The sequence below is a fragment of the Pterocles gutturalis genome, unplaced genomic scaffold, assembly GCF_000699245.1.
Source record: "Pterocles gutturalis isolate BGI_N339 unplaced genomic scaffold, ASM69924v1 scaffold13701, whole genome shotgun sequence".
Classification (NCBI taxonomy): domain Eukaryota; kingdom Metazoa; phylum Chordata; class Aves; order Pterocliformes; family Pteroclidae; genus Pterocles; species Pterocles gutturalis.
In genome coordinates, this window is record NW_010097992.1 from 2127 (window position 1) to 16083 (window position 13957).

At 37.4% G+C, this 13957-nt stretch overlaps 1 protein-coding gene across 1 annotated transcript; it reads right to left on the reverse strand.

The window, feature by feature from the left end:
* Positions 1-1336: 1336 nt before the first annotated feature.
* On the reverse strand, positions 1337-13393 carry TTK (TTK protein kinase; the record flags this gene model as incomplete). The annotated part of the gene is made up of 12 exons (XM_010087367.1): positions 1337-1426; positions 2617-2714; positions 2979-3069; positions 3524-3700; positions 5675-5755; positions 6061-6185; positions 7675-7826; positions 7917-8074; positions 10528-10620; positions 11730-11856; positions 12966-13102; positions 13227-13393. Coding segments are annotated over 12 exons (1496 nt in total), but the record flags the coding sequence as incomplete, so codon positions are not given.
* Positions 13394-13957: the final 564 nt, after the last annotated feature.

Here is a 13957-nt window from a genome sequence, read left to right on the forward strand (position 1 = left end):
TTTTAAAGAGTGCTTAGTGTCAATGCTTTTTAAATCCAAATTAGTGATTTCTGACTATCATGAATCTTGATGGGTTTTCTACTATTTTGAAATTTCAAAACCATATTGGATTTATAGTAGCATTTTCAATAGAACAAAAGCATTTTATTCGTATAACTCTTCAGAACAGTACTGATGTTTCCTCCATGTCACTGAAGCACAAGAACAGCTCAAAAACTGGGTAACGTTTACATGAACCCACCAGTACTGTCACTGATCACTTGTATAAACAGAGCACTTACTTCCTTAGTTATGATCAAAACTGGACACAAGAGGTATTTGTTCGCAAAGGAAAGAACAGCATAATACTGTGTTCATGTCATAGGAGATATTTCAAGAGATATTTGCACATTTTTCATGTATACCAATTGGCATTTTAGGAACTTTTTTTTTTTTGCTTTATTCCCCTGAAACGGGGAATAAAAGAGCTTGAAGATTCTCATACAAGTTTTTGTACTTCAAACACTGTAGTTCTTTGTAAGTAACAAAGACCATAATCACCTTGGCTAGGGGCCAAACCACACACCCAATCCCCGCCCCCAACCCGAGGATAGGGGAGAAAATTAAACGGGTAAAGGGAAAAAAGGACTTGTGGGTTGAGAGAAGAACAATTTAACAGTGACACTGCCCCCCACCTGATGACCAAGGCTCAGCCTGTTCCCGGCTAACAATCCCGGAGCAGGGAGAGTTCCAAAACTGCACTCACGGAACGGAGAGAACAGTCCGAGCGTCCCAGACCCAGAGCTGACCGGGGTCGGGGAGGGAGGCCTTGGGAGAGCGATCACCTGGAGCGAGATGACCCGGAGCAAAAGAGATCAGGAACCAAAAGGGCCGATCTTCCGGAGGGTCCTCACCTCTATACTGGGCATGACGGGTATGTTATGGGATAGATTATGGGCCACTCTGGGTCTCAATCCCTAACCTAAGATCAAATCCTGGGCTAGGAACCTTGGCAGCCACGTAAACATCACTTTTTATCAGCTTTCTTCTGAGCACAAATCCCAAACACAGCCTCTTGCCAGCTATTATGAAGAAAGTTAACTCTGTCTTAGCTGAACCCAGGACACCAACTAACAATTTTCATTGTTCAATCCAAGTGGCATGCAAAGAGTGAAACAACCCACAGTCAAAAGCATTCAATTAAATTCTTTTTAATGATCTGCAAGCATTATCAGAAGACACAAAGAACATTTAAAAATGTGAACTTTATGCTGAGTGTCCTTTTAAAAGCTAGCAGCACAAAATATTTTTTGAACAGACCAGACATCTCTGTTGCATCCTGAGCAGTAGTAGTACATCACTTCGTTGTCCGTGATTTTTGGCTCCCAAGTTTTGCAAATGCTGATACATCAAGACTTTTACCACTGTTGCATTGTTCATATAAAGTCTGAAAGTTCATAAAAAAACACAGGTATTCAGGTGAACACAGTTGTATTGCATATGAATTCAAACTATATAACAAACATTACCACTTGAAATAAGTCATCACATACTGAAACACTCCAAACTACACATTAAAATTTCTCTCTCAAATCATAAAATAAAGGTACACATAAGATGGCATAGTTGTACCAGTTGTAATGTAACGTAGTGCCTAAAAAAACACACACCGTCTTTGCAGCATCAGCGAAGGTATAGAGCTTCATAAATTGGCAGAGAACAAACTAATTGCCAAGATTTAAAATCAAGTTTACTCCATTAATTCTCTATGATGTGGAAACACCAGCATGGAAGAGAGGTCTTTGCATACTCAGGGTGAGGAGCAAGCTTTAAATGAGATAGGAAAAATCACTGGCCACAAACATAGCCACATCACACCATTGTTAAAAAGGTAATCTCTTGTTCACCCTTGTGTTTAAAAAGAATCAGGTATGACTAGCAGTGTAAACGTAAATAAACTTATTTAGGATTTACTCTGTACATACTGAATTTGCTTTCCTCCCCATGAAAGCAGCTTTGCATTCCATCTCAACTTATTACATATTTGACCACCATCACCTCTTCTGAGAGACAGGTGGAAAAAACTGAGTTCGTGAAGAGTTACCAAGCTTCTCCTTCATCCAGTGAACCAAATACCTGAACATACAGGGACTAATTTACAAATAGTGAGGCATTAACAGTTCAGCAGCTTCCAGGAAGTAAGAACAGCTGCAGTCCAGAAGCTTGCACACTTGACAGATTGATTCAGATAAGTTCTCCGTAATGAGATGGTTCTTCAATTAGAAGACCTACTGCAGTTTTTGGGCAACTTAAAAGCAAACCAGCACAGTAAGAACTGATTTAGAGAGGAGATGCTGGGGCAGTGGGCGATTGGGAAACAAAACAATACAGATATACTGGGATGTGGAAAGAAAAAGCTAAAATCAAGATGACTATCATCCTTTCAACCCTTCCCATTTAGAAGGACGTGGAGAGATTCTGCACACTTGCAAGCAAAAGCATTACAATGTGTAACATTCTTCCAGCTGTGGTTAAAGCTGTGATAAATGTATCCTCCTGCTTTAATTACCAAACGCCCTCACCTCTGTTTGCATTAACATGTACTACCATGCAAGATAGAAAAGAAAATTTACTTACCCTTGCAGCTCTAGAAATAGAGTTGGGCGAATTCAAACCAACAAGCTGGCCAAGGATTCGTTTCATTTCCTCTGTTGTTCCTTTTGCATCGGGAACACCTGCAGTTCATTTATAATTATGTTAAAGTTGGATAAAACTATGTGTAAATTACCAGTGCAGTTAGTAAGAGGTGTATAAAAAGTGAGTTTTGAAATGAAGAGTTTAAGAAGTAAAATACAGAAGTCTTCTAAAACATACACAGACACCAAACAAAACAATGTTGTGCCAGCAAGTGGAACGTACATGTAAGAGTAAAGAATTTTGTTTTCTTAAACAGAATTATAAATACTATTTAATAAAAATGTATTTTAAAATAAATGTACCTGTTTGACAGTGACTTTGAATTTGAACATAGGGATGTATCAGCAACTCCGAAACAGATATTCTTTGTTTAGGATTTCTTACTAAACAGCGCTGCAAATGAAAAAAAAAGAGGAAGATGCTTTGCCTATAAAATAAGAATTTTCCTAAGAATTAACAGAAAGGATAATTAAAAGACCCTGTAGATGCATGTGAGAACTTACTGCCAAACTACATACTCGGAAAGACTCAATTCAAAATACAATAAGAGGAACCTAATTGCCTTCATTAGCATTTATCTTTAAAGTTTGCTATCTGGTTTTACTCAAGCAACAATGTCAGAAGAGGTGAAGACCAGAACCTACAATATCCTTTTATTCTGAATGACACAAAATGACACCGAGATTTCCGAGTTAAGGGGATGACTGTTCCTGAATTTCAGTTTGTTACCTGCTGAGCAACATAATTCGGGCTCGGATAAAAGCACAGGCCAAGTTTCAAAAGCAGGCAAACACGCAGGGTGAGGGAAAGGGATGGTGAGTAAGAATTAATCTTAAGGGACAGTTACCTTTAGCACATCTTGAAGATCTTTCTCAGCAATATCTGGAAATTCTATTTCATAACTGGGATCAACAATAGCATGCATTTTGTTAATTGGATTTGTTATATGTTGAAATGGAGTCCTTCTGTATGTCATACAGTACAAAATGCATCCCAATGACCACACATCACTTTTGGGGCTTATCTAATAAAAACAAAAACAACAAAAAAGATTATTCCTCCCCTACTGTCCCTTCAGTCAATTTATCATATAATTGTACAGTAATTTCACTTAACAGTATATCTATTTTACATTGGATAACAGATCTTAGTAACTATGGAGACAAAATCACCAAGACAGCGTGCCGTTACCTACTGAGACAGTGGTGTGGCTTTATTCAGTAATATTCCATAAGAAATCTATTTTTATTATCTTTGAAAATCAACTTACTTGAACAACTAACTTAAAATAGAATTCAAGGTAGTCCTTAACAAGTTGAACATCAGGATTCTAATTTTGGATTTATGAGTAAATACAAATAAAAGCATACTAAAATAATTCAATCCAGAACCCAGGGAGACATCACAGCTATGTCCCCCAAGAGGGAAGCCATCGTTCAGTTCCTCTGGTTTTAAAGGGTTCAGATCTAGATTTCAGCCACCACACCTGGGCTGTTCCTTATGGGAGGATTTTCCACTTCTGTTGAAGCTGAAGCACTTTAAGAAAAGCACTGAAGGCTGGAGGAATGGGGAAAGTGGGAAAAGGGGCACACAGAGAGAGAGCCTGACTCCCAGCACAATGGTTGGATTTTTGCTTTGATGAACTAAGCTCCAGAACAAGTCTGCACTTTGCATGCAATTTTTAAAAATGTAAAGGTAAAACTTGTAAAAAGTATCATCCTTAACAACATAAATCCACCTATAAAACATTCTGTTCTGTGCATAGAAAGACAAGATTGTGTTTCACTATCATCACAGTAATATCTCCATTCAACTGTTAAAAAGTCACAATCTTTGAGTATGTATGTGCATATCCATATGAATATGGATTTTTAATACCTTTCCACAAAGGTATGTGCACCTTAAGTGACGTTTGCCTACTCATGTGAAATTGCTTTCCTTCAATACTTTCCTCTTTATCCACATCATGTTGCCCCAGTGAAGTTAGAAAAAGTTCTACAATACACACCACTCTGTAGCATAGAAAAATTAACAGGATATACAAAACTCATCCATGTGTCCCCTAAAATGCTAGACTTCATTGTATCATCTTTTAAAATAACTTATTAGGTATCATTTCTTGCAAAACCTGCCTCTAACTTAAAATAATTCAAAAATATGACAATGGCACCAGCATCATATCTTGTTGTTTAGGCAACCATACTAACAATGGTTTATATCAGAAAGGAAATTTTTTTCCTTTCAGAAGAAAATTTCTAAGCCAGAGTTATTTGTGTAGAATGCTAAAATGTAGCTGTGTAGCAGCTAGCAGTACCATAAGAGCTCCACTAATTTTTGGAAGAATGAAGCTAAAACAAAAGGGCATAAACAGCACAATAGGCAATCAAGAAGTGACTGAGGAATGATTTTTTCACTTGACTCCATGGAAGAGCATCCCAGAAACACCCTCTGAAAGCTCTAGCCTGGAGTGCTTCAGTGTAAAGGACTTGTCAGAGATGCACAGCACAGCAGACCCTTAACATACTCAAAATACTTCTGTAACATTACACATCAGCACAGCCTCTGATATGTCAAAGGCTGCATGCATCTCGGTGTACTCGATATTGCTCTTCAAGGCCATTCACACTGGTAATATAGTGGAAGATTTTTATATTGCCCCATAAAAATGGATTTTAAAATATTTTAACATTTATTATCAGTTTAGATATTATGTTATTATCAGCTCCTCCAACACACAAGCCTGTGCATCTGTTTTGCTTTCAATTTTACTCATTAATTCAGCACTTACATTTTTTTAAACACCATCTGCAAAATGCTTTTGGGTAGTTGAGAGGAATAAACTTAACATACAATCTCTGCCCACCATCATCATGGCACAATGGGTTTCCTTGTGTTCTAGTTTTAGTGGAAGATTTTAGAAAACTAAGTCTTAAGATATATATATGAATTATTTTCCTCTTAATATGAAGGGAATAGGAGAAAAAAAAGATCATGTTACCTTAGATCGAGATTTCCCATTTTCTCCGTAGGAAGACATATCTTTTATTGCTTCAGGTGGCATATAATTCATTGTGCCAACCTAGCCATAAAAATGTAAAAATATTCCTTTAAGTGAAGCACATATTTAACTCACTTGATAAAAAGTTAGATTTTTGTCTCAAAGCACTAAAAAGCATATTGCAAGCTTATTTCTATTAAGGTTGAATGCCATTGTTATTCCATTCAATAAAAACATCTAAAATTAATATATATGAATATTTACATATAAAACCATTCAGCATAAAATCTCAGTATTCATTGAAGTTACTACAGTAATCAACACAATCAGCAAGTACTATAGCACTTTACAGAAAAGTGTACATCAATTTTCCAGAAGTATTTCACCTGGGAATCTTTAATGATGCTTGTCACATCTGGCTGCATTTGATTTGCAATGCCAAAGTCAATTAGCTTTAACATTCCATCAACTATCAGAAAGTTTGCTGGTTTCAGATCACTGTGAATAATTCCTGTAAAAGAGTTTAAAGTAAACCCAGGTTTAGCCAACGCAAGTTACTACTGAAATATTTTTTTCTATTGCTCAATTCCTGTAACTCTTGCACAGAGAGAAGATGCAGAGGAGAAGTTTAGACTATATATAAGGAAGAAATATTTTACGCTTAGGGTGGTAAACACTGGAATGGTTGCCCAGGTAGGTGCCCCATCCCTGGAAACATTCAAGGTCAGATTGGATGGGGCTCTGGGCAATCTGATCTAGTGGAAGATGTCCCTGGTCATTGCAGGGGGGTTGGACTAGATGAACTCCATGGTCCCCTCCCACTCAAACTATTCTATGATTCTACATCAGCTTTACCTGGCCAAAATGGAATTATTCTTTGTGTATTCCATAAAAGTGTTTCCTTTTCTTTTTAAAGAGTTACAACTTGCATGAGTTCATAGTTTGAATTCTTACTCATTCAAACCTGCAGGCACCCCAAAATAGCTCCAAGACGCTTGAGTTGCATCGTTTCTCTCCGTTAGGGCTAGGCCCTCAAGCCATATGTGCACACTGCCATACCGAACTGCTGTTTTGGACCATTTCAGTGGCCTGTCCACTCCTGTAGCTTCCTCTTAAATAACTACCTAAGCAGATACTTCAAATAAAAGAATTCTATTTCTTAGCCTCATGTTTTCTGCTCCCTAATCTCAAAAGTACCATCCCCTGAGGATGACATATGACTGACCTCTCACCAACACTGCTTACATGATTTATTATGATTTTTGGTTATTATCCATACAATCAATCAATCCATCTTTATATTTTGCAAAATTGTTTGTTTCAAGGACACATCAGTTAGTATGTAGCCTGTGTTTTAGTAGATTTTGCTGCCTTTCTGCATTATTGAATGTTCTAATGTTCTTGTGCTATCAAGCTGTGATGCTCTCTGCTATATGTACAGGTCTCTTCACTTTTTTTCTTAAATAAGAAAAGGATCCAAATCTGCTCTCTCCTTCACGTTATACAGCCAAACAGAACACAGATGCATACGCTTCAATTACACAGGTAAAGGTGAAGGGAAGGCCCGAAGAACTATGAGAAAAAGCTGAAACACTATGTCGAAGTAAAGATGATAGAACCGTGTAAAAGCTGTCATGAATGTCAAAGGTTCTTTGAAGAGGATACATGGCTGAAATTTGAATCTAATGGAGAACAAGGAGTATGCAACATAGTCCAATACAGAAAAGATTATTTTCTGGCTGTTGCAAGGAAATACACAGCATTATACAGCGGTGATACTTGGAGATCCCTTTGAGTTAGCAAAGTAAGTCTACCTCTGCATGAATATTTACTCATCTTTTGTCCCACGGTTTTTTTTTCACAATACAGTAAATACCCATCTTGGAAGACCACTAGGCTTGCACCAAAAACTAAGAGCAGTACCACCTCCAAAATTTAAACATATTCATATTATCTCTGCCATATAACCTATACAAATACCTAGAATTATTTAAGAGTACCGTATTCATGGATTGTGTGAACAGCTTCCAGCATATTTTTCCAATAGCTCTTTCGTTCCAATGGATCAATGTTTTTTTTCTTTTTGAGCCAGCTATTGAGATCAATATTTCCACACTCCATTACCATGTAGATATGATGATCAGTAATTTCACTAAAAATAAATAAATATACTTACGTTAAAATTTAAGGCAACTTCTTCATATCAAAAGATACTGGTTTAATAAAACTAGTGTTTACTTACTGGCCATAAAGGCGGATGATCTTATCACTATGTTGCTGCAGTTTACTCAAAAGAGCAATTTCATTCTTATAGCTCTCAACAGTCTGTTGATCAGCTTCCTCTAGATTCACATATTTGACAGCATACAGCTGCTTCTTTTCATTCAGTACTTGGAAAACCTGCAAAACAGTATTAGTTAATAACTTAATTCAATCCTAATTCTGATGTACTATGGTCCTTCATTTCACCACAGCCAGCATTTCAAAGAAAAACCTCACCTTCTCAAAAAGAAGCAGCAAAACTAAATTTACAAATAAGTTCACACAAGTGAGCATGAAGAAAAGCTAGGAAAGCAGCCACAAGTTACAACAGAAACAACCCTTCATCAGAAACCATCCCGGTACCACATTGTATTTCAGTAGATGTATTTGATCACAAGTCTGAACTGCTCCTAAGACAAAGAGTGCAAAATAATACCTCCCACAGATACAAGGGTTTGACCTGCCACTGAACATCCATTCTGTCACACCAAGATTATTTGAGGTTAGACCACATAGAACATGAGAAGAGGCTGAGAGCACTGTGTCTGTTCAGTCTTAGGATGAGAAGGCTACAGGGAATCTTAGTGCTGTCTTCAGTTTAGAGGGAAGGTATGAAAAAAATAGACTCCTCTTGAATCATCAAAGTATGAGGCAACAGGCGTAGCTAACAAGAAAAATTCCAATCAGATATCAGGAAACTTTTTTCATCATCACATAGTCAACCAGGGGAACAGGCTGTGAAATCTCCATCCTTGGTGATACTCAAAACTCAACTGAGACCATGAGCAACCTGCTCCATTTTGCCCTTGCTCTAAGCAGACCATCAGACCAAGTGACACACAGATGCCCCTTCCATCCTGCCTTGTTCTACTTGTATGCTGCAAACACAAGAAGCTTTTCTTCCTGGAGGTCTCTGCTGACTGGAAGCTAGCCAGTGTTATTCCAATTTACACAAACGGAACAAGGGAAGACCCAGGAAACTACCGACCTGTTAGTTTAACCTCAGTTCCTGGAAAAATTATACAGAAGATTATACTGTGTACTACTGAAAGGCATTTAAAGGACAACACAATCATCAGGCACAGTCAGCATGGGTTCCCAAAGGGAAAGTTCTGCTTAACCAGTTTGATATCCTTCCATAAGGTCACCCACCTAGTGGATGAAGGGAAGGCAGTGGATGTAGTTTTTCTGGATTTTAGTAAGGCTTTTGATACTGTCCCTCACAGCATCCTTCTGGACAAGTTGTCCGTCTGTGAGATAAGCAGGTTCACTGTGCGCTGGGTGAAGAACTGGCTGAGGGGCAGAGCTCAAAAGGATAAGATTAGAGATACTCTGTTTTAAAACTAGTTCTAACTAAGCTTTCTGGCCAATTTTTGGCAAGTCAAAAGAATACTTTAAAGAAGTTTCAAATAGAAATGCTATCATTTAAGTATCCAGTTTATATTTCACTGCATACCTCAGATTAACTAGAAGTAACCTTTTCACTTGCCATGTGCTGCAGACTTTAAGTACTACATAGGCTGTTACTAAGGATTAACCAATGTGTGTGTGTACCAGACTTCCCTTACACAAATTCCTAGGGTGTCCCTGTGACTAGTAATAGTCTTCACAGACAGAAGCAGAGGTAAAGCAGAAGTGTAGGAGACAGAAGAAAGCAGACAGAAAATAAATCCAACTTAAACAAAGCAAACCTGCTTATGGTTGGTCTTCTGAACAAGAGATTTTGCCGAAACTGCTTCTCAAGCTCTCATGACCCCAATTTTCCTTATAAAAAGCAGCTCACTCACCATTGCAGTCATATTTACACTCACAAGTTACAGAAGACTTCAATAACAAGGGATGGTCTGTCCATTTCAGGAAATTTCAATCAACCTTACAAGCTACGCATTTCCCAACAATGTAATCACATTGCCCTAAACAATAGCCTCTCAAATTAAGATGGACAGTAATACTGCAGCACATCTCTTCTAACAGAAGAGCTGATTTTATTAGGAATTTTAATACTCACCCCACCATAGAAATTGTTATCTTAATGCAGAAACCAAACAGAAGTAGACTCCCACCATTGTTTACTGATTTAAGTGATATCTTTAGATGCTCATGACAGTTGGGTGATCACTTTTTCTTATTTCTATAAATTTCGTTCAGTGTTCTGACTGCATCTGTTCAGAATTTCTGTTCACTGTTTATTCTTTACTTCAATACCCCTCCCTTTATCTACCCACTGTTTTTACTTTATTCCTTCACTTTATTTTGTCCATGAAGATTACAGTGCTTAACATCCTGTAGTAACTGAAGCATCATTTTCATAATAAGTTATTAATTCTGTGATCATCGCTGGCTATCTGAAGATCAGACAAAACAGCATTGCGCAAATGTAATCTGTACCCTATGTTTCTTCTGCATCTGTGGGGGATAAAGTCTAAGCATAGCATTAAACCCACAAATTTCTAGATTCTCTGGGTCATGCAGACACTTTGTATATGTTAGCACTAGGCAATCCTTATTAGATGACTTCAACACGTACGTTTACAATGCAGCTACTACGGTGTAAATGAGTGACTGTCTGAAAGGACAAAAGAGCATCTTACCTTACTTGAGCCTCCACTACCTATTTGTTTTAATATTGTATACACTTTTCCTTTGATGGCAAGACATTCATGTGAAGGTATAGAAGCTGGAACCTGTGTACATACAGAAAAAGTTCAGAAAATGATTACTGGTATACATGCAGCAGAATGTGGTAGAGCTCTATTTTTTATTAAGTTAATATGATTTAAGTTGTCTTGGTCTTTATGAACAAGATAAATATGTATATCAAAAAATAGATATGGTAAAGCTAAACATTAAATGGATTTGTCTTGAAAGCTAAACATCCCCAGAGCAAAAGTATTTGTATAATGATATCACACTTGGCAGGTAACTCTTAGAAAAGACACCAATGCTCTTCACATCAGAAATCAAGAACAGGGTGTTCTTTAATAAGGCTCCTCAGATCATTAGAGACATCTCCGCCTTTACAGACAATGTTGGAAACTAGACTATCTAAGAGAGTTTCAGCCACAGCATCCAACTAACTTAGAGCTGTACTCAAATCACTACTATTTTATTTGAACTAACTACTAGCTAGCAGACTTCAGTGCTGTGAAGCTGAAAAAGCCTGTATTGCCTGTACCTGGTACACCAAGCTGTAGAACAGCCACAAATTTTAAATATTAATCCTCTGGCAGGAAGCTGAAACCTCTCTCCCAATTCTATCTACCGTTGGGAAGATTCCTACCTGAATGTGCAATCCATGTAAGGTAATCCATTTTTACATTACTTCAGGCCACCACAAATACATCAAAATTAGTGAAATCTAACAAAATGGAGAAGGAATGTAATTCATTCTTTTACCTCCCTCAGACTCTTTAGTTTCTCACACTGCTTCTCTTGTTGTAGTACTACCCACTAGTGAGTAGTAGCACTACAAAAGTACAGCAGAACAAAAATAGTGACTCTAGTTCTTGCCTCTGTCCTGAAGTAGGATCTGAAGAGGCTTAGATTTCAGACATAAAGGCTTCAGAATTTTGACACAACTGAACTGATTTTTCAAAACCTGACTTATTTTACCTAAATTCAGACATACATATAAAGAAACAGTTATTTTGAAAATAAGCAACACAGACTACTTTCCATTACTCCATTCACTACATTAAAAAAAAAATATACATACATGCATATATTTAACCTAAAGTAGTCTTCAATTAAAATATGTACTGAAAAATGGCAGAAGACAGCCTAAAATTGTTACCTGCAAGCCAACTTGATTTTGAAATGGAGTTGCTGGAGTATGTGGTAGGAAAAATGGGAGCTGGTTGTAGGGAGTAGAAATTTGATATCCTGGTAGAAAGTTGTTCTTTACAACTGGTGTTCTGAAACTAAAAGAAATTATGGACAATATCTACATGTAGTTTGGGGGTTTTTTTTAAGATTATTCTAACAATGTTGAAATCTTCACTGCTTCTTGAAAGTTAAACCCTATCGACTTAGCAAAAAGCCCAAGCCTCTGCTACATTCAATAATTAGCATTATGATAATTCCAACTTCTTTTAGAAGTCCTTTAGAAGTACACTTAAGCTATAACATACTTAGGAAATATTGCTTAAAACAGAAACTAATTAAATCCCGATCTCCATATACTAGCTGGCACTCCCCACAAACTGGAAAATGAAAGCACCACATAACAAAAGCACTCGACAATTCCGCATATGTACTATGTGCTGTACATTCCGTGTATAATGAGAGTTTAATTTTTCTAAATTTCCATATTATCAAAGCTTAAAAGAAGCAAGAATGGAATCTATCCAAGGACCACTTTTATCAAGTTCCACCATGAGATGCTGTGCTTCATTCGCTACATACATTCTAAACGCTACAGCTAGAGAGGTCCTACCAACATGAACAATGCTTACTCATCATACAGCCTTGACCTATATGATTCATCCTAAAGACTTGTGAAAAAAGTAATAATTAATTAGAAAGATTTATCAACATATGCACAGGGGTTTACGCCTAATTTAAGATTGCATGGATAAACAAATGCTAGCATTTCCTAACACGAGTGCTCAATTCTGCAAGCCTCTAGTTTCCTTACACTTTTTTTTTAAACCCACAGACACTTGCATCATGGGAATCAGACTGATATACAGTTATCAATCTAATAAGCCTCTCAGACACAAAAAAAACAGGCATCCAAAAGAAAGTGTTGTAGTGTTGTGTAGCAGGTACCAGAGAAAGAGGTAAATGCTGTAGTAAGTACTCATTGATTTGATGGTGTACTTCCAAATGGTGAAAAGCTGTCAGGGAAGACAAAGCTGCCTAAATGCAATCTGAATCTTCAAGTCAGGCACTTGACAAAGTACTGGAAGCACTCAATTCTTGTTTGCCATCTGAACAGAAAAGCTTAAGAAACCCTGTTAAAAACTGCTGAAGTCCTTCCAGAGATTGACTTCTGTTCACAAGTGTGCAGCTCAAAGAAGCGGCTTACCAGTCCATACAGTCATTATACGTGGTGCTTGGTGTTCCACAAACACGTGATGGGTCACTTTTCTTAGAAACAGCATCTGGTGGTGATAAACCTCTTGAGACGGGATGACCAGATTGTTCAAAGCTTGATTGCTTTCCCTAAAAAAGGCAAAGCAAGATATTATTCCACACAATCAGCCACCATTAAGAACACAGAAATCACTTTTTCAACATGTGAAAGCTGCTGCAGCTAGAAAACCATTACATATTCCTGTTACTTTACCTCTCTATAGCAGCTTTTCTGTGTTACTTCTTGAACTGGCCCTTTTTTTCTGTTTAATTTAACCTGTTCCAACTGCTTTCTATAGCTTTCACTAGAACTAGATTGTTGCTGTTGGCTCTCCAGATTCTTTGGCTCTGGTATCTTCAGCTTCTGATGCTGGACTTTCTCTGGAAAAGATCAGATTATTACAACAACTTGATATTTAGTACTTGAAACAGTTTCTGGCAGATTTACTCCACAGTTTCTAGGACAATTTTAACTCATTTTCTATATCAGAATAAATGAACACATCTGAATGCTGGAATCAGGCATTAAAAGGCATTAATGTAATCTTCAGCATCTGTTTTCAGTTTGGTGCAGTAACATGGAAACTTTCTTCAAAATCTTAGGATTCTACTGTAACAGTAACAGCGATACAACTGTTTCCTTCACCAACATGCAGAAGATCACATTCATCATTTGTACAACATGCTGAGACACTGAGCAGGTTGATAAAGCACTTAAGATAAGCTTATTGCAATACTTCCAATTAGAAGTGTGTTGTCTGTAACAATAGGCAATCTATAATCCAGGGTAATGACTGAAGCCAGAGGCAAAAAGGGACAAGGCATGCTTCATCTTGCATGTTCCTTTTACAGAATAACAGGACATGGAATTGGTGGAGGACTGCAGGACAGGCTGCAAATAGCACAGCCCAGGAGTGTTCCTTTATGTGCTCCTTCAGTTTTCTT